This window comes from Carassius carassius, chromosome 23 (assembly GCF_963082965.1).
Source record: "Carassius carassius chromosome 23, fCarCar2.1, whole genome shotgun sequence".
NCBI classification, from domain to species: Eukaryota; Metazoa; Chordata; class Actinopteri; order Cypriniformes; family Cyprinidae; genus Carassius; species Carassius carassius.
In genome coordinates, this window is record NC_081777.1 from 19,325,816 (window position 1) to 19,349,553 (window position 23,738).

The following is a 23,738-nucleotide window of genomic DNA, read 5'->3' on the forward strand; positions in this document are numbered from 1 at the left end:
GTAATGCTCATTATTATAAAAAGACAAGAAATGGCTTTGCACATTGATTTCCATGCTTCCATCCCACTCCAATAGCTTTAGAGGATGCAATGTCAAATGTTGTTACATGCAGTCACAAGCCAGATCTATGCTTGTAATTGTTATTTTCTGTTTACATGCTCTACAGTGCTTGTAGCCTTGTCAAAAATGGTTTGTTGGAGATGGCTTATGAGATGTGATGACCTAGTAGTCCAACTGCTTGGGAACTTTCCACCACACGATTTGTATCAATGTCATTGCATATGGAAATTTATAGTGACAAGTTACTTTTTTATGGATGTATAAAGTTAGTTCATCACATAAAATATAAACGTGTTGCACAAACGTTTAAAATCCATAAAATTTCCAAATGCAATTTATCCTAATTCTGAGCAGTTTAAGTAGTTGTTTTATCACTAAAAATATTAAAAAGTTATTTGTTTATTTTGTTTTGCTTTGGTGTGGTTTGGTTTATTTGCTGTTTGTTTTAGTTTGGTAGTTTATTTTGTTTTGTTTTAGTGGTTTGACTTTATGTGCTTTTTGTTCAGTTTTGGTTTTGGTTTGGTTGTATTATTGTATTAATTGTAGATTAATCTAGATTAAAATGGCTCATTTCTGCCGAAGGCATTCAGAATATGTGTTACCCAAATAAACAAATAATGAGAACGGGTTTCTTAAGACAGGTGGGGCATTAGACCAGGGGCTCATCTCCTGTTTTCAAAATGCAACACAAACTGCTTGAGAAAGAGCGAGAACCGTATGGCGTGTATTTCCCTGTCAAATGTCGAGAGCGCATTATTGTAGCTCGAAAGTACATTAATATAATGCGCGAGCGCGAATCTCTCTGCTCGCGCGTGGGAACTCTCAGATACACGTTGCTCTTTCACCTTGATATTTTAGTGCGGATGTGCGCGAGCGCGAATCTCTCTGCTCGCGCGGAATACAATGTGCCCTAGCGCGAATCTCTCTCCTCGGGTGCGGAATATAATGTGCGGAGTGCGAATCTCTCTGCTTCCCGCGCGCGCTCAGATACACGTTGCTCTTGTAAGAATTATCTCTGGGCTCGCTCAGAGAATATGCCTGCACTTAAAACGTGTTCATACACTCTTACTTTAAGCGAAGAGGAGAGATTCGCGATTGCACTGAACACATTTTAAGTGCAGGCATACTCTCTGATCGAGCTCAGAGATAATTCTTACAAGAACAACGTGTATCTGAGCGCGCGCGGGAAGCAGAGAGATTCGCACTCCGCACATTATATTCCGCACCCGAGGAGAGAGATTCGCGCTAGGGCACATTGTATTCCGCGCGAGCAGAGAGATTGGCGCTCGCGCACATCCGCACTAAAATATCAAGGTGAAAGTCATCATAGCTCGCGTAGTATAGACCCAGCTCCCAACCCAACTTGGAGAATAGATTAACGGCGATATTTTTTTTTATCGATAAGAATCTCATGTTAACGCAGCACGTTAACGCCGATAACGGCCCACCACTAATATGTATATATATATTCCTGTTAAACAATTAATCATGATTAATTGCATCCAAAATAAAAGTTTTTGTTTATGTAATATATGTGTGTGTAAATGTATTATGTATATAAAAATAAACACATAAGGTTTATATTATGTGTGTATTTATGCATTTACATGTCTATATTTATATTTATATAATTTATATTACATAATAAATATATTTAATACACCAATATAGCATATTTTTCTTAAATATATACATGCATGTGTATGTGTGTATTTATATATACATAATAAATATACACAGTAAATACACATATATTACAGAAACAAAAACTTTAATTTTGGATGTGATTAATCCAGGGGCGTAGCCATCTTTTCAGAAATGAGGGGGACAGAAATTATATATATATATATATATATATATATATATATATATATATATATATATATATATATATATATATATACATTACAATATAATATAAAACATTACAATAGAACATTTCTGTAATCTATAGCCTACCAGTCAACAGTTTTTGAACAGTAAGATTTTTAATGTTTTTAAAGAAGTCTCTTCTACTCACCAAGCCTGCGTTTATTTGATCCAAAGTACAGCAAAAGTTTTTACTATTTAAAATAACTATTTTCTATTTGAAAATATTTTAAAATGTAATTTATTCATGTGATCAAAGTTGAATGTTCAGCATCATTACTCCAGTCTAGTGTCACATCCTTAAGAAATCAAATCATTCTAATATGCTGATTTGCTGATTATCAATATTTAAAACATGAGTAAATTTTTTTTCAGCATTCTATGATGAATAGAAGGATCCAAAGGTCAGCATTTATGTGAAATAAAAAGCCTTTGCAACATTATACAGTATATCATTCAAAAATATCTTTTTTGGAAAAGAAATTATAGATATGAATACTTTTATTTAGCAAGCTTTAAAATCTCAATAAATAACATTTTGAAATATATTCAAATAGAAAACAGATATTTTAAATAGTCTAGTTAAAATATTTAAGTTTTCTGTTTTGCTGTACTTTGGATAAAATAAATGCAGGCTTGGTGAACAGAAGAGATTTGACTAGTAGTGGATACTATAGGCAACTTTAATTATTCTCTAATTTCTAGCTTTTAATTTGCTTAGAAATCTATAACTGCTTGACAATAACAAATAATATTTTTTTATATATATATACTACAAACACATATTTATCACATTATAAGGCAGAATAGTTTCTATACTGTAATAAATCTGTCACTTAGCACTGTTTTGTTGATATACTGTATTTATCACCTGCTGGAGATGACTTGAAAAACCATATATTGTCGCAATCGTATATTAATGTCTTCGTGTTTCCAAAAGTTTCAGATCTTCTGTCAAAACGAACTGTTTTCATTGTTGCCCATATTAGGAGTTTCCTGATATGACTTTCTGCGCGAGAGCGCGCTCCGGCTTCGAGGATGAATGAAACACCCACTGCAGGAGTGTTTAGCGCTTCTGGGTCCGAATAAAATATCAGGTCATGCGCAGACTATCCTGTCTCTTTGATTTTAAATCTATATTTATTCACACCAGCTCTTGAAAACATCTATGTGAACACATTTGACTGAAAAAGTGCGGGGGACGAATTTCCATGATATTAAAAGTGGGGGGGTAATCCACGTAATCTACGCCACTGGATTAATCAAAATTAATCAGCCCCTCCAGGATTTTGCGATTGCTGAATTTATTGCAAAATCAAGCAAACTATGCAAATTTCGTAAAAGTTTGCACATTTTCGTAATTGCCGCAAATTTCCCGCAGAATTTGGGCTTAAACACGTCCCGTGACTTCATCGCAATGCACATTAAGTCAAAGAAAGTTTGTTTCTAAGTTCCAAAAATAGAATGAACAGCCTGGTGTTCTCATCATGACCGATGTACAAGAGCTACATTGGATAAACGAACCGAAAGTGGAATGGATCCATGCTACTAGTTTGGGCTACACAGCGCAGACCGTTTATCTGCTCGAGCCGGATCCACGGGCTGATCTCGATCACGTGACACTGATATACACAGTGCTGGGAGATAAAGTGTGAAGAAAGTAGTCAAATTCGCCACAGAATCAACATCTCTTTTAAATCTTGTGAGAATCATTCAAATTCAGCGCAAAATTCTGTTAAAGCTACAGATACCAGAACAAAAGCCACTGATGTGGAAACAATTATTTAAAAATAAAAAAGATATTAAATGACCACTAGTAGATGGCTGCAGAGAAGTACTTATAGGCCATTTCCATTCCCTAATATGTATATTTTTGTATTCATTAAATTATATTTAGACATTATGAAGGACAGTAATAAAAGTAAATTTTCTCAGATGTAATATATTTATCACATCTGTAAGACGTCTGCTAAAGATCTGGGAATCATCTGCTGTGTACTCTGATAAACGTCTCAGAAGCAGTTTTACATGCATTCTAATAAATGTCTATTTGACATCTGACAGAAAACATTTTAGAGACGTATTGCAGATGAACAAGCACTATTAAAAATACATCTTGCATATGCAAATGCAAACATTAAATAGACATCTCCGAGATGTACATTAGAGGTGTAAATATTAATCGATTCGTATCGATGCATCGATTATACAGCCGACGATTCAATGCATCGATGCGTCCGCAAGAGTATCGATTAATGTGTTTATTTTGCCGCCCGTCTGTGTTCGGCTGTCTATTTTCAGCATCCGCTCCGACAATGCGTGCGTACAACCTAGGCTACTTCTAAGCTGCTGGTGGCGCTAACCTCATTATTGTCTTCTTCTTCTTCTTCACACCGCTTCACACGCGCGTTACGTTTCATTCACAGTCTATCTATCTATGTTCACACACACATTGAGTCAAGAGCGATGGAACCGTCAGAGCGAGCTGGCAATGAAAGTGAAATGCTACACATTCCAGTCGGCGCCAAGTCATGGGTGTGGAAGTATTTTGGCTTCAGGAAAACCGAAGGAGTAGTGGTAAGAGATGTTGCCGTTTGCAAAGAGAAAGACTGTCAGTGTGAGATAAGATACTGCGGCAATACGTCGAATCTATCCGCACACCTGAAAAGGCGCCATGGTATTGATGGCGAGTGTAAAGAAAGAACACAGGGCCAGGCTTCCACGCCCGCCACATCACTGTCACTGACAACGTTTTTCCCTCCAAAGTTGTCAAGCACTTCAAAAAGAGCAAAAAACATCACCAAAGCCATCGCGTTTTTTATATGCAAAGACATGAGGCCCTATTGCGTTTAGTACAGCAGGGGACATTGAGCGTTCAGAGCGTAGTGTATTGTCTTCTGAGCATGTGGACCAGTTGATTTTCTTGAAGAAAAATCTGTCAAGGAGCACCACTGAGAGTATTGAACTGTAGAACTGTAGTCAGTCTCCTTGTTTTTGGTTGTTTTGCCATTAATGGGCTGTAGGCTTATGTCCTTGACTTTTGTTACTTTTTTTTATTCTTACTGCACTTAAACTGTTTTGAGTAACTGTTCTATTTGCAAGGTCCCTGCTATAGCCCAAGCCATGAGCCATGCTTCTAAATACCTAAATACCTCATTCTTCTAAAATGCAAATGCATTTTTGTTATTTTGTAGTGAATGGGCTGTAGGCTTATGTCCTAGACTTTTGTTACTTTTTGTTATTATTGCACTTTACCTGATTTTGTGGAGTTAACTGTTCTATTTGCAGTTCATCTACTGCAGAGGATGTGTGACCATTACCTCTTAATAAGATACAAATTGTATTTTCAAAATGTAACCAATTTTGTATAAAAGAAACGTGCAGGGTTGATGTACTTGAACTGTAGAGGTCTTTTTTTAACAGTGAATAGGCTAATTGGCCATAGTAGACCTGCACTGTAAGCATTAGACTTTATTATTGTTATTTTGTTCTAATTACAATTTATCTGATTGCACTTTATTGTAACTGTAGATGCAGTTTGTTATATTTGCTGTTCTATTTGCAGTGCATTGAGCACAACTGCTATAGTGTAACATACAGTAATAGAATACTGTCTCAATAAAAGGCACATTATTTATTATTTTTGTTGATTTATTTGAAACTTAATAGATATCATTTAAAAATATCTATTATTGAATCGTATCGAATCGTATCGCAGGGAATTCTGAAGTATCGAAAATAATCGAATCGTTGGCTTAAGAAATCGGTATCGTATCGAATCGTCATGAAGGCTCCGATTTACACCCCTAATGTACATGTGTGATTAGGGTGAGTGCTTTACCGTCAGGTGCTGGTCCCACCTTCAACTTAATGGCACTAGTGCTGGTGTCCTCAAAGGTTAGTCTGGAGCCCTACAGTGGTTCTCGAAGACAGAAAAGTCATAACAGTGTCAGAAGAATGTTGTCTGTGGTATATTTTCACTGAAAAACAATAAGAAATGCCGCAAATATCACTGCAAATTTTGAGAAAAGCCGCAGCAAAATCTGTCAATTTAGGCCGCAAAAACATCAGAAAAAAAGTTCAGCCAAATCTTGGAGTGACTGGTTTTATGTTTGATTTATATATATATATATATATATATATATATATATATATATATATATATATATATATATATATATATATATATATATACAGGGTGCGATTTGTGAAAAAACCAGAGGGGGGGTGTTTTGAAACATTTTAATTCATAAAAATAAATCATGAGAACATGAACTAGATGATGTCATACGCTAATTAGCATATTTATGATGTAAGTGCGTCGTATTGTATTGCCTCCCTGTGCTCACATACTGCAATTTAATCTAGCCATTTAATTAAATTCTCAATAAAACTGTTTTTTATTACTATATTTTAATGTTTCTGTTGTCAGACAACGGAATGAAAATTATAATGACTGAAACACGGTCCATTAATACTACATAACCAGCTCTCAAACGTTAATCTGCACTAATGAAATCAAATACACATACGATAAAGTCAGTGGTTGTGCTGTGACTGATGTCGGCTATACTTGTTTGTAAAATAGAGTTAGAAGACACAAAATTTATTATTATTTTTTTTTTACTGAAAGTGCTGCTCCTCTCTGCGCTCGCTGAACACAGCAGATGCAGTGAGAGAGGCTCACGCTGGGAAAGAGAGACCTCGCTTGTGCTGCAGCACCAGAGAGTCTCAGAGACTAAATAATGATTGCCCAAAAAGTCGCTAGATTTGTCGCTAGTCGCTTTTTTTAAAAAAAAAGTCACTAAATCTAGCGACAAAGATGCCAAGTTAGCAACTCCACTGCCCAGCAGACCCAAGAAGGCCGCATTTTAAAATAAAATTGACTTTAATCAAACCACAGATCCGTGATAAGTTTTGTGATCCGTCTCGCCACTAGTGTAGTAGCACTGATCACTTTGAGGGGGGGATAAATTTATCCCCACCGGGGATAAAAATAATTAAGCAGAGGCAGGGATACATTGACCAGAAAGGGGGAAATCCCACGCATCCCCCCCAGAAAATCGCACCCTGTATATATATGTTTATTCAGACAAAAATACTATATCCTTTTAATATTGGTTATTTTCTGTTTGGTTTTAGAATAATTTTTGATAGTTTTCAGCATACTATAGTGCATTTGAATTGTAAAATTGTAGATGTTATGTATTTTCATTAAAGTATTCTATTTAATAAATTTTTTCAGCATCGTGAACATTCACCTTTAGATATCAGCATTGACATCTGCCATTACAAAACCCATATCAGAGCGCATTAGTCAGGACATGACATAATATATCTACAATTCATCTTTAGCACAGTTCATCACAGTCGTGTTTGTTTGAAAGATCAGTATTGCAACTTTCTACGAATACTAAAGTTCATACATGGCAGATCTAGTCTATTTACTGCTTTCCTTCCGGATGCAGTACAATTAGCGCCTAATTACGAATAGCAGGCATGCTTTGCTCTAAGGGGCTTCTTTATTCATTGGCCTGGTTCCTCTCTAGATACAGCTTGGAAGTATCTGGAGACCCGCTGTTGGCACTGTTATACTGATAATTAGGCCAAGGCACCTGCTGGAGAAGGGTGGACCAGCTGTAGTCAATACTGCGGCCCCCTCCTTCAGTGCAGCTGGAGCTCTTCACCAATAAGCCCATGGAGACTTCAGGCCTGCTGCTTCTTCAACGCTACTGCCTGCTCATCTTCTCTCAGGGCTTTTTGTGTTTCTGGCTTTTAGCACAAAGGAAACATCAAACACAGCAGCCAAAGTATGCTAGTGTTGCCAGTGGCCAGGACATAATTGCTGGACTTCTGTCTCTACTGTCATTCCATCTTTTGTTTTTTGTTTCACTCTTTGCCCTTGTGGTGCAATATAAGCATTCAGGAGGACAGTCTGTTTGCAAACATGCCAGCCCTGGTTTTATAATTTTATCATATTTGTTGTAATATGAGACTGCCACAAGCTATTATAATACAACCAACTGCTACAAAGAAAGTGCAATTATGCAGAAGATACAGAGAAATCTGGGATCAGTTCCCTTATTCTGCATTTACACAAAGGAATATTTAGCCATTGCTTGACCATCAGCTGATAAGACTGGATTGCATGATTCAGTCATCCCAAGCAATTTTATTTGAGTTAACTTTAGTTTAGTTTAGTAAACTAAATATTTTCTTTTCTTTTGTTTTTACTTTTGTTTATTTTTATTTTTATTTTTCGTTTGACTTTTGTTCTGTTTTACTTTCCCATGTTTTGTTTTGTTTTGCTTTGCTTTGCCATGTTTGTTTTATTTTGCTTTGCTTTGCTTTGTTTTGCTTTGCTCCATATTGTTTGAGGGTTCTTTTCAACTGAGAGCTTTCTCCAGCTATTTCAGACCTTCCTGAATAAGACTAAATTACATGAAATGGCTCGTGACCACATCATCATTGACTAAAATGTTTTTTTTCTACACAAGAGCATGTTTCATTTATTCACACTTTAGCTTCTGTTTGTGTGTGAACATATAAGCCTGTATTTTGGTGGGTTTTGCCACCCCAAGGTTATTTGGGATGCTTTGAAGTGAGTCAAACAAAATGTACAGTTGCAGATTTCTATCTTTCTTCAAAAGGCAGGTTGGCTTATCTCATTCCTGCAAACCTGGATTAAGGTTAACATTGGCCTGTGATGCTGCTGGCAAGCTGAATTATTTTCCAAGTATGTGTTTAGCTGTTTTGATGAAGACGTTGGAGATTTAAAATATTCTCAACACACATTTTTTCTTAGATTGACTGAGTAAATATAGCTAATGTAAGCAGTAGTAGAAGGCAAATCAGTTGGAAGCAGGGTGTTTGCAAATTATTGTGTTTCTTCTTTGGAGTAAAAGCCAAAAAAAAACCCCTACATATAGTGTGTTTTTAATAATGCTTTCTTTTTTAAGTGACCCGTCTTCACTGTATAATCATATTATTTGTTATCTGTTGTTCAAATGTTTCCTGCTTATATTTAAATTCAGAACTCCTCCAATGAAACACTAAGGCTGTAATTTAATAAAAGAATATGTTTTTTTTCATTTTAAGCTTTTTCTATGAATACACAGAGCACTTGTGGTCTAAAGCATATCTTCTGTCCTTGAAAGACCCCATTTCTCAAGTATAATTGCTGTTACTATTATATTCTTGCCTGCAGCGAAAGTAGACTGTGTGCTATTTGTTGCGGTTTCAGGCTACGGTTCTCAGCACTGAAGCGGCAATGCATTAAAGAGCCATCAGCTTTCATACTGAAGTCTAATGAGAGGTCTCAACCTTATAAGAGGTTTCAACCCCACAAAAGCGTTAGTCAAGAATTGTTATACTGCATGAATATTATAAAGAACAGTATACCGAAGTGCATGTACGTTATTGTAATGTGTGCATTTTAAATTTGGCTCCTTCTTTCACTCTCATTGGCTTTTTCATGATTATTTAGGTCAATATGAAAAAGTGAAGTGACATTCAGCCAAGTATGGTGACCCATACTCAGAATTTGTGCTCTGCATTTAACCCATCCAAAATGCACACACACAGAGCAGTGAACACACACACACACACTGTGAGCACACACCCGGAGCAGTGGGCAGCCATTTATGCTGCGGCGCCCGGGGAGCAGTTGGGGGTTCGATGCCTTGCTCAAGGGCACCTAAGTCGTGGTATTGAAGGTGGAGAGAGAACTGTACATGCACTCCCCCCACCCACAATTCCTGCCGGCCCAGGACTCGAACTCACAACCTTTCGATTGGGAGTCCAACTCTCTAACCATTAGGCCACGACTTCCCCTGAGGTGGAGAACTGAAACACTATCGATTTAATGAGAAGTTAATTAACATATTATCCCTGATAACTCACACAAACATTCCACAAAGATACTTACTCCAAGCGTCATAGTTGCGATTGGTTTTGAGTCATAGTAGAATATCCCTCCGATTTTGTATTATTTGTTGCAAACTAATCTGGTCATGTTGCAAGTACAACAGAATCAGATATTTCTTCCTTATTTAAAGACTTCTTTTTAAAAGAGTAATTACTTGTTGTGTCATCATCATGTCCTATATTTTGTTATGATGCACCCATACTATAATCAACAGCAATAATGAAAAGCAGCATAATCTATAAGCATCCACTGCCATTTTGTCTTATGGGACCCTAAATCAAGTAGATTAAAGGATTATCTGTCTTGTCAAAGCTTTTTTATTTGTTTATTTTTTTTATTTTTTGCCCTCAACTCTTCATGGGTTCTGTATATAACCATATATGGGTGTTTCTTCAGCTATGGGAATATATATATATATATATATATATATATATATATATATATATATATATATATATATATCGCACACTGCCATTCTACCAAGATTTTTTGATGTTTTTGAACCACCAAGGCTGCATTTATTTGATAAAGTATAAAATAAAAAACAGTAACATTTAAAATTACTTTTCTATTTAAATAGATTTTAAAATTTTATTTATTCCTATGATGGCAAAGCTGTATTTAAAGCATTATTTCTCCAGTCTTCATTCAGTGCCTCATTCTAGTCAGATATCATTCTAATATGCTGATTAGCTGCTCAAGAGACATTACCTTATATTATTAATGCCTATTAATATTAAGTAATGTCTTTTTTCTTAGAAAGAAAATATAATAAATATATAATACAATATTAGAAATTGAAAGTTTAAACGTTTATTTATTTGAAATAACATTTTAAATGAGTGTACAATAACTTTTAATCAGTGCTTTTTTGCTCATTATGGCTCTGAATTTCTTTTAATAAAAAAACTTTTGAAGAATTTTATTTTATTTTGTCTTGAACATTTTCACCACAGAGTCATTTTCAAATAACCTATTGTGTTTAATAGCATTCTGTGATTGAGATTGATAATATTAGAGGCTAACTGGAAATTAAATGATGGAACAATCAAGTATTCTGTTTAAAAACCTAGTTTTTCCTGTTTTCTTTTCTTCACACATTCACAAATATCATATGATGAAGTTTTACAGTTGTAGGTTGATCTTTATAAATATATTTTAAAAAAGCAAAACACAAAAGCTTAAAATTGTTGATAATTTATAAAGATTACTATTTTAATATAGAAAAAAAACAAGATTTGGGTCATAAAAGTGCCTGAAGTTGAAGAAACACCCATCTTACACGATAAATGGCAATTACAGTGCGTTTGCCTTTTCTGACACATTTATGTCCATAAAAACACTGAAGCCATGATACCTTGTTGTCCTAAGGAAAGATTACATTCCAATGCCCTAGTGAGATATTGTTCGTGAGCAATCTGTAATCGTGTCATTAAATGTCCCTGCATCAGAAAAGATGTGTGCATAATGCACCATAGGAAAATTTGCATTGGGTTCACCTTAAAATTATTTGTTTGCATTGGGTTGCTGTGTTGATTTGGCCAGTTTTGCTAAGATATAACTGTGGCTCCATTACATAAAAGATTTTCTTTATTTAGACATATGGGATTAGGTTTTTGGCATTTAAAATAACGTTTGAGATTAAGGCAGCAATATTTCAAAACGTATTTGTAGTACAGTATTTGCTTTGTCAAACACACGTCTGTGAGTGACAGACGGTTTGATGTGTTTGAACAGCAGGGGAGAAATGAAGAGAAAGGACACATATATTTATTTGATCAGTAGTTTATAACATGATATTATATCAAAATTGTAAAAATTAATAAGTAAATAAAATAAAATGTTGTAAACCACATGAAAGTCAATGGGAATTTGAGTAAGTTTTAAGGCCATATTCAAAAATATAAATAAATGTGACTTATGAGACTTGATGGCTTATAATTACTTATATCAGACCTGATGTGATGCATCTTACAGCGCCATATTTAGATTGAGACCTACTCCAAAGGAGTTTTTCAGAGAGTGATGACATAAAATTTTATTTATTTATTGCATACACAAATATTTTTATGATATTTTTCATCTTTTTTTTCTTTCTTATTCATTAATTCATTCATTTGGCAGCATCCATCCCAATTCATCATCTTTAAATGAAAATAAGTGGCCCCTAAATTCCCCCTTATGTTCTGCAAAAGAAAGAATGTCATAAAGGTTTGGAACAATTATATTTTCTAATTTTTGAGTGAACTGTTCCTTTAAGAATATAGAGTTATGCAGTTGTTGTTGACATGGATACACTGAATTTAGATTTCTACGTAGATTTATGATGCGCATGCCCTTGTCAGCCTTACTTAAAGAAAATAGTGTCTGTCTTTGGTAAAAATAATATATCATATTAAGCTTATCAGACACATTGGCCATCTGCCTTTCTCATGTTTGTCTTTGAAACTGCTACTTTCATACTGTCAGTTTTCTTCTGCCCTAATATTATGGGACTAACTGACTTTCCATCAGCATTTAACACTGTCATTTCATCAGTCAAGTGCTTTAAAAATATATAAATTTTGGTCATGTTTGATAATAATTTCACCCCTGTATAGCATGGGTCGTGTTACAAAGCTTTAGATCTCCCCTACGGAAAATGAAACTAATGCACATTCACATTTTGAAACAGGAATGGAGGAGCAGAAAGTGAAAATTTCCATCTGACAGCATGAATAAGTCCCTGACCTGACTTTATGTTTGCGAAATTCTTGCGTTCCTTCACTGCGGAAATGTCTAGTCCAATTGCATCAGTGTCACTGGATTTTTTTCGCTGTCAGTCTGTCAGCAGGCTCACACACACACACGTTACATACAGGAAAGCACTCATTCTCTTTGACTGTCTAAAACCGCCTGGTTTGTTAGGTCAGACACTGTGACACCTGAGATTTTGAAACTGTGTGTCATGCCACACAGTTCAGACTATTGTTTGAGTCTTTGATTTGTGATGGAATGCATATGCTCTTGGTGCATAAAGAAGATCTGTTAATTTGTAAAGACTAAAGTTTCAAATCCAAAGAGATATTCTTTATAAAAGTTAAGACTCATCCATACCCCCCTAAAACGGCTCGTTCTAACACGCTGTCACGCTGTCTGGTCTCTGTTTCCCTGAGTCTCCACTAGTGGTCTCACTTCCCCATAGGCACCTCACCGTACGCACTACAATTCCCACAAAGCCTTGTCCCTTCATCACAGTAATTGCACTCCTGTTAATTGCACTCAGGTGTCTTCACTTGTTAGTCATTATCCTCCCTATATTAACCAGTCCTTTTCTGTTTGTCTGGATGGAGTCCTTTCCTTCCGTCACCCAGTTTCCTCGCATTCCGAGTTTCTAGGTTCTATTCCTGTTTCCGTTCCTGTTCCTATTCCTTTTCCTGTTTATTTGTTTGTTTGTTTGGATGGATTTTTGGTTTTGACCCCTGCTTGTTGATTTCTCTTTGGATTACCCATTAAAACCCTACTGCGATTGGATCTCTTGTCTCCTGCGTTTCTCTGGGTTCCGAACATGTCTATGCCACTATGTGGGAAAATTTGCATAACGCCACCAAGATGTTCACGCAAAGAAAGAAAGCGTACCTTTTATTCTCGCTGTAGTATTATTGTTACCACCACCGCCATGTCATATAGACGTTTTGTCACACGTTTGAGGTATTCGGCCAATCACCATGCACTGGATAGCTGGACAATCAGAGCACACCTTGCTTTTCAGACCGATGAGCCTTGTAAAAATCTATGTGTTTCAGAAGGCGGGCATAGAGGAGAAACAATAATGTGCAGTATGTGGAAAATAATGTGTTTTTTTTTACCTTAAACCGCATAAACATATTTCATTACACCAAATAATGTTATTTTTAGCAGCGTCAAATGACCCCTTTAAGCACTTAAGTACAATAGAAGTGACTCTACGGTACAGTATATGTGCATGCTTACCCATACAATTTTGTGGGAGTGTGTGTCTGTTTATGTCGCATAAGCTCTGGTGTATAACGTACACAGGTGAAGTTGCTTTGTAAGCTCACTCTGTATTATGACAGGTAAAAAGTCTCTTGCAGCAAGTTATAATGAACACTAAGCACTTAACTGAAGCTCAACTACAATTTATTTGTGCCTGTATGGAAACATATTACTCATGCCTGCTTGAAAGTAATTAAAAAAAAAAAAAAACCTGACAGTGACATTAAAATTTTGGCCAAATATAATTGTTTTCATGTTATGCCCAGTAACCAGTAATTTTATTGTATCAGTATATACTGTGCATCCTTAGTTTTTGTGCTGAAATCAAATCAAATTTACTTGAATTCAGAAATATACCACATGCACTACTATTTGAGCACCAAATCAGAATACTGAAGTTTGAGATTACACTTTATTTTAAAGTTTTCTTGGTTTAAGTGTTATTATAGATATACGTACTGAGTAATATTATTTATCTACTTACTATAGGGTTAGGATTAGGGTTTGGTTTAGGGCATGTAACTCTGCATAATTTATTGCTATAATAATAATGTAATATATGTAACAAGTACGTACACCTCAAAATAAAGTGGATCCTTGAATGATTTCTGAAGGATAATGTGACATTGAACCCTGGAGTGCTTGCTACTGAAAAATTCAGCTTTTCCATCACAGGAATAATAACATGTAATTTATATAATTGGGCTTCTGGATTTATTGCAGAATTGTGGTGGGAAAAGTATACAAAGTGAAGCATAAAATGCAACCAGAGAATGCAGTAGATCTTAGGATAACTATTTAGCAGCTGTTTCTTTGCTCTGTAGTGCTTTGTTTCTTTTGGTATTGGAACTGGTAACTGCTAAAGACTTGCTGAGATGTGTGAGTGTGGTCTGTTGTGTGAAGTACAAAAACCAGCTCGTGTTCAAATCTTGATAACAATGAGATTATTGAATATAATTTGTCTTATTATTTATCCTAAATGTTAGTGATTTATCATAAAGTGCAATACTATGTCATGCAATTCTGTCTCGTATGGTTAATTTAACACACCACTGTTTCTTGAAGGATTTTACACATGCTTTTATAAAGATCCTTTCTTGAAGGATCGTCATAGTTCATGATCATAGACGCTTAGCTGATTTATTTGTAATTCTCAGTAAATGTCATTCTTTTCTGTCCTCTAAAGAGACATTTTAGGCAATAAAAGGCTGTAACATTATACCATTACGTCTAGGCTGCGCTGTAAGTGGATGTTAAAATGTGGCAGTTGAATAGGCCACACATGAATGTTTTTCCTTGGTATCCAAACAAGATTTCCTGGAAGAAAAAAAAGAGTAATTTCAAAGATATTTAAGAGAATAATGGACCTTACACAGCATGCCATTTTAATACCTGCTCTTTTCTTTAATGATGATTTAAGTTGTAAAATTAAAAATGCTTACCACCGAATTTGTACTTTGCAGTAAATTGGACATAATTACCTGCACGTAGATGATTAGCGGAAAGGATGTAGGAAGTAGCCCATTTCTCCAGTGACTAAACGCCCAGTTTTGTGTTCATGAAAGTCAGGAGATTTGTATTAACCCTATATATGTTACATGTCCCATGAGAAATACAAATTAAAGGACACTCAGGACAGACACAGTTTTGGAGAAGCAGCAGAAAGACAGATAAGGACAGAAAAAGTGAATGACTATGTATTTCCAACACTTTTTGACCTTTAAATCATCAAATTATACAGGCTAAATAATTTTAGAACTTCAGTTTTGATTTTCTTATCAAAACCGTCTTACCTCAGTAGGGTTAAAAATGACGTTTGTTTAACAAGAAGTGATGCTTATCGATCATAAGAAACATGTTATTTTGCTTTATACAGAAAGAAGCTGCCTTCTGAAGAAGTTGGTGGAAATTTTTTGTGGTAGGGTCCTTTGCCCAAACCAGCTGTCACAATACTTTAAAGGTGATTGCAAGATTTCTGCTGCCTTTTTGAGGTTTCCTGTTGGGGTAGTCAGTTCTGAAGCGTTGCTATGAGCAATCGGCGTACATAGATGCAAACATAAACATGCAGTCTCTAAGGAAACTCGCAGTAAAAACACTGCAGTGCCTTCCACTGGGCAGCACAACAGTTGGGATGGAAACTCTGCAGCTGTTCTTGTGAATCCAACACCATGGTTTTACTGTGTTTTCAAGCACATGCACATTTTTTTTTTTTTAAGCAAATCGCTGTGAAACCTGCAGACTAAATAATGTTCACAATTTTAAAATGTAAAAATATATACTCTTTAGAGATAATATGTATTAAACATTTATGTATTATACAACATATAGTATATTATTTAAAAAAAAATGAATATTTATTTTTACATTTCTGATTTCTATCAACATTTGTTATTATGGAAAATAAAGATTTTTGCAGAAACTTTGAGAAATGTCTGTTTTCAGGACACTTTGATCAATAGAAAGTTCAAAAGAACAGTTTATTTTAAATAGAAATCTTTTGTAACATTCAAAACATCTTCACTGTCACTTTTGATCCATTTAATGCATCCTTGCTGAAGAAAAGTGTTCACTTATTTTTTTTTTTTACTGACTCCGAATCTCTCCAAAAAATCTCTTCACTGTCACTTCAGATAATTTTTTGTGTTGAAAAAAAATTTTTATTTCATGTTTAAGTTGCTTTATTGGCATGACAAATGTGTATATTTCCAAAGCATTTTAAGTATGTGTAAAATACAGATTATAATTATACACAAAGTGATAAAAGACATGATAATGAGTAGTAAATATATATATATATATATATATATATATATCAAAATTTCTCCATGTAGCCCAACCCATCTAACTGTCAGTAAGTAGTAATTTCTATTAAAACTGAAGGAAAACATTTGACAACCTGTTCCTATTTGGGAAGTCGTGGCCTAATGGTTAGAGAGTCGGACTCCCAATCGAAAGGTTGTGAGTTCGAGTCCCGGTCCGGCAGGAATTGTGGGTGGGGGGAGTGCATGTACAGTTCTCTCTCCACCCTCAATACCATGACTTAGGTGCCCTTGAGCAAGGCATCGAACCCCCAACTGCTCCCCGGGCGCCGCAGCATAAATGGCTGCCCACTGCTCCGGGTGTGTGTGTGTGTGTTCACTGCTCTGTGTGTGTGCATTTCGGATGGGTTAAATGCAGAGCACGAATTCTGAGTATGGGTCACCATACTTGGCTGAATGTCACTTCACTTTTCACTTTAATGTTATTTGATTCATGGGAAACATGAAGATGTTCTGTAAATCGAGATCAGGCCTTGTGGTTGCGGTTTGTAACAGGACATGCGGTTTGCTCTGTGTACGTGTGAGTACTCTCTTACCCAGTTCGTTCCCAGTTATAATTTTTATAATTGTGATAGTATTCAAATTTATATGCAGTTATTTTTAATAATCAATTTTAATGTTTGTTTTATAAAAATAGTTAGACTTTTAAGTAAATTGTGTTAGTTTATCTTTTAATTAAGGTTATGAATCAAGAAAAATGAAGTAGGGTTTTAGCCATATACATTCATGATACACTTTGCATGGTTCCTAGTTGTAATATTTAGAATTGTTATAATTATAATAATTAATTTGTATTTATTTTTTATAATTTATTTTAATTATAATAATGGATTTTCTATTTATCCTTTTATAATATTTTTAATACTAATATTTTATTTGTTGTAATAAATGACCTGGAAATTTGGATTTTTACCTTAAATTATTGTCTAGTTTATATTTAAATTGCAGGGCTATGAATCAATAAAAATTTAAGTAGTGAATCTCACAGTTTTATATTATTTCACAGATAATAATAATAAAATAAATAAATAATAATTTATATATATATTTGGGTGAACACACATTTTTTTTATACATCTTTTACTCACTCTAATATTATGAGGTCAGTATTGAGGATATAAAATGCTGACATAAGCAACGTCCAACTCCACACCTGTCAGTAACAGACTGGACATTTGTGTTTTTCAGCTCTCTGTCAGCTCTCGGTCCTGCTGTACCCCATTGACTCAGAGCTGTCATAAACTGCAACTAAAGCTGTGTATCAGACTTGCTACCGTCAAATCGCACATTTGTTTTGTCCATAACACTCAGTGAGACACATTTGGCACCACCTTTTGTGATTGCACAGGCACGCATTGCTTGAAATGAAACAATATTGTGTGTGTTTTAATAAGAGAATGACAGAGGATCAGGAAAGCTGATGATGAGGAGTGCCTGGATAAAGGCTTCATAATCTCAGAAGCTGCATGAGACCCACAGGGCTATTGCTGGGCCGCTGTCACACTTTTTTGACAGCATATTAATAGGGATTTGTGCCCCAGATGTCTGCCACTCCATTCCGCTCAAAAGCCAAACCCTTTTTTCTTGCTTTGTGTGCAAACCTGTCAAGAACTGGTGAATTACTCGGACTGTGGAACTGAGTTCTCATTCTTCGCTTGGAATATTTGTTCAGGCAGCTTGTGCTCATAGTTTGGGAAGGTCATGCATTTGAATGCTTCTCCTTAATATATTGTATTTTTAGTAAACCATACTTTATTTATAATGCATTACTATTGATTTTGGAACATGTAGTGTCAAATAACAGCATATCATTGTTTCATATAGCATCAAGGGATATTACGGTTTTGGAAGAGATCTGATACGCCTTGCTTTGTTTGAATTAATCTGTTCTTTTGGAAAATATGGGAAAGGGTGAAAACATAACACTGCATGCACACTGCAATATTTATCATACAAAATGTTCCTTCATGTATTTCTGATATAAATCTGTCTTCTTTAGTAGAATTTTCCTTGGGTTGACTGTGCCACCTTGTGGCTGGAAAACTTAAATCTTTCCCTTTTTTGTAATGTTGTGAAAAATTGCCAACTGTTGTTTTAAATAATAAACTTTATCAGAAAATATTTACATTAATATTGTTATATAATAAAATGTCATTTTAATAACGATAATAATAATAATAATACACAATTATTATTTATATTTATAATATATAGAGATAATATTGAGAAAATAGATTACTGTTGTTTTATACCATAAACCTGATTAGAAAATATTTACATTTATTTGATATAATATCCTTATAATATAAAATGTTGTTTTAATAGTAATGCCATACAAATAGAATTTTATTTGGTAACACTTTATTTCAAGGTGTTCTTGTTACACGTGTTACATGTACTTACTATTATAATAACAATACATTATATGTAATTTCAAGCAAGTAATCCTAAGCCAAAACCATAATCCTAACCTTAACCATATAGTTAGTACATGTAGTTAATTAATATTACTCAGTGCTTAAATGTATAATGTATAAATGTAACCCTTTATTTAGATTTATTTTAGAGAATATTAAAAATATAAATAAAAAAAAATCAACAAATATAACAGGAAATGTTGGAATTTACTTTGTAACTGTGGTTCATATAATGATCATAAAATGACCATTTTATAATTGTAATGTTTTCAAAATATGATATCTGATCATTTTTATTGTTGTATTTCAGGTATCCTCTTTTCCACACTGGTGTTTGGACCTGCTTGCGGTTTCATCCTGGGATCTGTCTGTACCAACTTTTATGTGGATGCTTTGTTCATCAACACAAGTAAGTTTCAGTTCATCCTCTTTATCTCCAGATACAACACAAACACTCAGTTTACTGCAACAGGAAGCTGCTGCAAGGCATATTGTTTCCCACCAACATGGCTCTTGCATCAATTGAATAATTAAAAGCACTGTCTTCTGTGCTGTATTCTATATTCTGTTTTCAACTGTATTCGGTCTCACTGTCACGATCAATAATCAACGAGAGAATCAAAAAGGACAGAGAATCTTTCAAACTGCCACACTATTGCTGATTCATTATGTTGTCAAAAGTAAATGTGCATCCTTTTCTATTTAAGCGGCTTGGTCATTTCAGCTACATCCATTCCACCTAATATAGCAACAAAATCATTTTGAGTAGAATGAGGCTTACCGAATAGCTCATTGACTCCAGTGACTTTGAACAGCGCGATGGTTTTGATGTCAGATGTCTGTGAATTGCATCATGTAATTTAAATCTTTTTAAATGTCTGCATATGTGAGATATTCATCATTCTGCTACACATTTTTCATGTATTTATCACCCTGTGTTTGCTTTTCTCAGCTAAGCTGAACATCACTCCTGATGACCCCCGCTGGATCGGTGCATGGTGGGGCGGTTTTCTCCTCTGCGGTGTCTTACTCTTCTTCTCAGCCCTCTTCATGTTTGGTTTCCCTCAGTCTCTGCCTGGCAAGGAGGTGGAGGGAGGTCATGAGACTATGCTGCCCTCATCTTTACCCCAGGATTATGAGAAATCCAAGCTCAGCAATGGAGTCTACCAGAACTACCAGCCCAACAGCAACAGTCTTTCCTGCTGCCAGCATCTGCGAGGTCTCTGTGCCAGTATCTGGCTCCAATCACTATACACAGTTACACAACCGCTAAACGCTTCCTTTCACTGAGTCTATGACTTCCAAATCCACTGTGTGATGTTCAGTGTGTTCTTACTGAGATTAGTCTGCTTTAGCTGAATACAGTTACACTTGTCTTTAAAGAATAAGGAGAAATGTTAGACGCAAACACCTGATGTGGGTCTTTTTCTTGATTGTGTGTATGTTAAATTGAAGAGTTGATCTGCTTAAATCTGTTTAAACCTTACCGGACATCTTCCTCTAATCGCAAGTCTAATTATACTTAATGATACTCTGAGGAGGTAATTAGACAATTAGAGTTAAGTTGTACTTATGAGCAGGCTCACATGGAATCTGCACCCGCAGGAGTTTGTAGGAACCACTGAACGTCTACACATCCACATCCACTTATGTTTCAGCATTTAAAACTAAAATCATTAACTGAATATATTATCTGACTTTTTTTTTTTTAGTACTTAGTTATTGTAGTACTTGAACTTAAAAGAAAAGAAAATATATATTTTTAATTCAGTTTGTTCATATACTGGAATAACTCAAATTAAATAAACTAAAACTAAAAAAGACAGACATATAAGACTAAAATGAAACATTTAAAAAATGTAAAAAGTTGCTTTGGCCACTAACTCATATTAAAAGTAGTGCTAAAATTACCGAAACTAAAATTTAAATTAAATAAAGATTAAAAAAAAATAAAGCTAAATAATGATAAAAGCGCATAGCCTAATAAAATGAGTAAAACCTAAATTAAAATATAAATGAAAACTGACTATAAAAAGATAAAAACAGATTATTAATAAAATATTAATAAATGTCATATAAATAACATTATGTTTTGTAAGTGAAGTATATTGTGTAATTTAATTTTGCTTTGTGGTGCTCTCGTGTTTCTTATGAAATATAATGTTCAATTAGACAAAGTGTAGTGTAAGAAATATTTTATTAATAAATCATATAAATCATTTATAAAATGTTATACATTGTTTCTGGTCAAGTACATTTTTTGGTTGATTTTGTTATAAAAATAAAATAAAAAAAGAAAAGCCCTTTGTAGCATTGATGAGAGGGGCTCAAAATTTGATTGATTTGATTAAAAAAATTAAGAAAAAATATTTAGTTTAGAGTAATGTGCAAAAACAAACAAACAAAAAACATTAGTCTCCATCTGGATCTGCTTATTAGAGTCATGGTTTTAAACATGTTTCCAGCCAAACACGAAGAAGCACTTTTTGCGTGCTAACTGTCGCTCTCCAGGTTCATGCTGCCGTTCTTGTTTCTCGTCTGTTTGTCTGTAAATAGAGTAATTGTTATGCTGGAATTGTACTATACTTGTAAAGCTCCAATTTTGTACAACAGCATCCATCAATCATGGAAGATCTGATTACATGCTAGCTAACATGATGCATTACCAGCAAGGAAGCCATGGCAGCACAAGCTAAAGGCAAACGTACAAGACTCTGTGCAGCAATAATGCAGGCAGCGGTTTTGTCCAACTTTTACCATCTGGTGTAAAAGCAGTCTCCGTCGTGATGTTTCAGACACATCTGTCAAATATATCAGTCAAAATGAAGGCTCCTCACAATTTTTCTGCAGCACTTTAGAAAAGAAAGAGGAAATTAGGAGGTGAATGTCTGTTGATTGCATCATAAATCATCTGTTTCTGCATTCAAGTATTACAAGCGTCAATCTTAACTTTAACTGAATGCTATAGACTAGACTAGTCTGTCATTACTCAGTCACTGAACTCTCTGTCTCTCTTCCCATCTCCCTGTCTCTCCACTCTGTCTCTTCCTCTTTCACTCCAGTTATTCCCAAGGTGACCAAGCACCTGCTGTCGAACCCGGTGTTCACATGTATTGTGTTAGCTGCCTGTATGGAGATTGCTGTTGTTGCTGGCTTTGCTGCCTTCCTGGGCAAATATCTGGAGCAGCAGTTCAACCTCACCACAACCTCTGCTAACCAGCTGCTGGGTGTGTATAAACACACACTTAAACACATACAACGAGCTGCAAAAGTCGGTCAGAATCTCTTTTTTCCTGTTCTTTTTTATTGCCGACTTTTAGTAGGAAATGTATTTGTCTTATTTTTCTTATTTTTGCCATTTTTACATTACGATTTAGTTGCAATACAGTTTTGATATTTTATGTAATGCAGTTTTTATTGAAAGTTTAATACAAATTTTCATTGCAAATGATTAGCAAAAAAAATGTTTTCCTACTTTCCTACTTTATCTAATTTTATTTAAAATGCCAATTAATTTGACTATTTTTTCTAATACAAGTTTTATTGCTAATTTTTTACAGAAAATTTTAATTTTCCTTTATTTTTAGTATTATATAATAATAATTTAATAGTACTTTTTCAAAAAATTTTGCGAACAAATCTTTTTAAAAATTCAATAACTAATTATTAGAGAAAAAAGTCTGGTTTGCTTTTTTCATTTTTAATTGCAATTAAAATTGTTTTTACAATTCTTTCTAATACTCTTTCATTATAAATTATAGCAGATGTTCCCCTAGTTTTAGTGTTATTTACTAATGTTTTACAAATTATTTTTTCCCCAAAAAATATTAGCAGTTTGTGTATTTTACTGTATTTTTTCTTATTTAATACAAATTATTAGTAAAAATGTGTTTCCTATTTTTATTATTTTTTCTAATTTAATGTTAATTGTAATTACAATTAATTAAAAAAAATTATTAACAAGAATATCAGTTTTTAGTATTATATTCTAATTGAATATATATATTTTTCTAAATTATTAATCGAAAAACTGTTTTTATAATGTGTATTGTTTTTTTATTCAAAAGCATTTATTTCATTGCAAATTATTACAGGAATGAAATCAAATGAAACTTTTAATGCAATTAAAATTATTATTATTATTATTATTATTTTTACAATTTCTTTCTAATAGTTTCATTGCAAATTGTAGCAGATTTCCCTATATTTTTAATGTTCATTTCTAATGTTTTACAAATTGAATTTTTTTTTTCTCAAAACTATTAGCATTAGTCTATTTTTACTGTATTTTTATTATTATTTTTACTAATTTAAGTCAAATAATTGTTTACATATCACTCACAGAACATGTGCCTAATATGAATGTGTATATTTTGTCCAATTCTTAATTTCATTTCATTCAGTTTTTCTTTGCAAATTTTTTTTTTGTTTGTTTAAACAATTTTTTTGTGAAAAACATTTGGATTCCCAGATTGTCAAGACCTTCTCAGTCTTTTGAAACTCATTTTATCCCAACACGTTTATCTTTGTCTCTTACCCAGTAACAGTATAAATTATAATTTATAATTATAAGATTTGCATTTATTTGTCTAGCAAAAGCTTTCATCCAAAGCGACTTACAAATGAAGAATACACCAAAAGCAATTTATC

At 34.2% G+C, this 23,738-nt stretch overlaps 1 protein-coding gene across 1 annotated transcript in view; it reads left to right on the forward strand.

The window, feature by feature from the left end:
- LOC132101441 (solute carrier organic anion transporter family member 3A1-like) overlaps positions 1 to 23,738 on the forward strand; it is a 55,025-nt gene that overhangs the window by 26,574 nt on the left and 4,713 nt on the right. Inside the window, exons 3-5 of the mRNA XM_059506400.1 lie at positions 19,399 to 19,497; positions 20,041 to 20,307; positions 22,151 to 22,315. Of these exons, the coding sequence (XP_059362383.1) occupies positions 19,399 to 19,497; positions 20,041 to 20,307; positions 22,151 to 22,315 (531 nt within the window). The remainder of the gene's footprint in view (positions 1 to 19,398; positions 19,498 to 20,040; positions 20,308 to 22,150; positions 22,316 to 23,738) is intronic.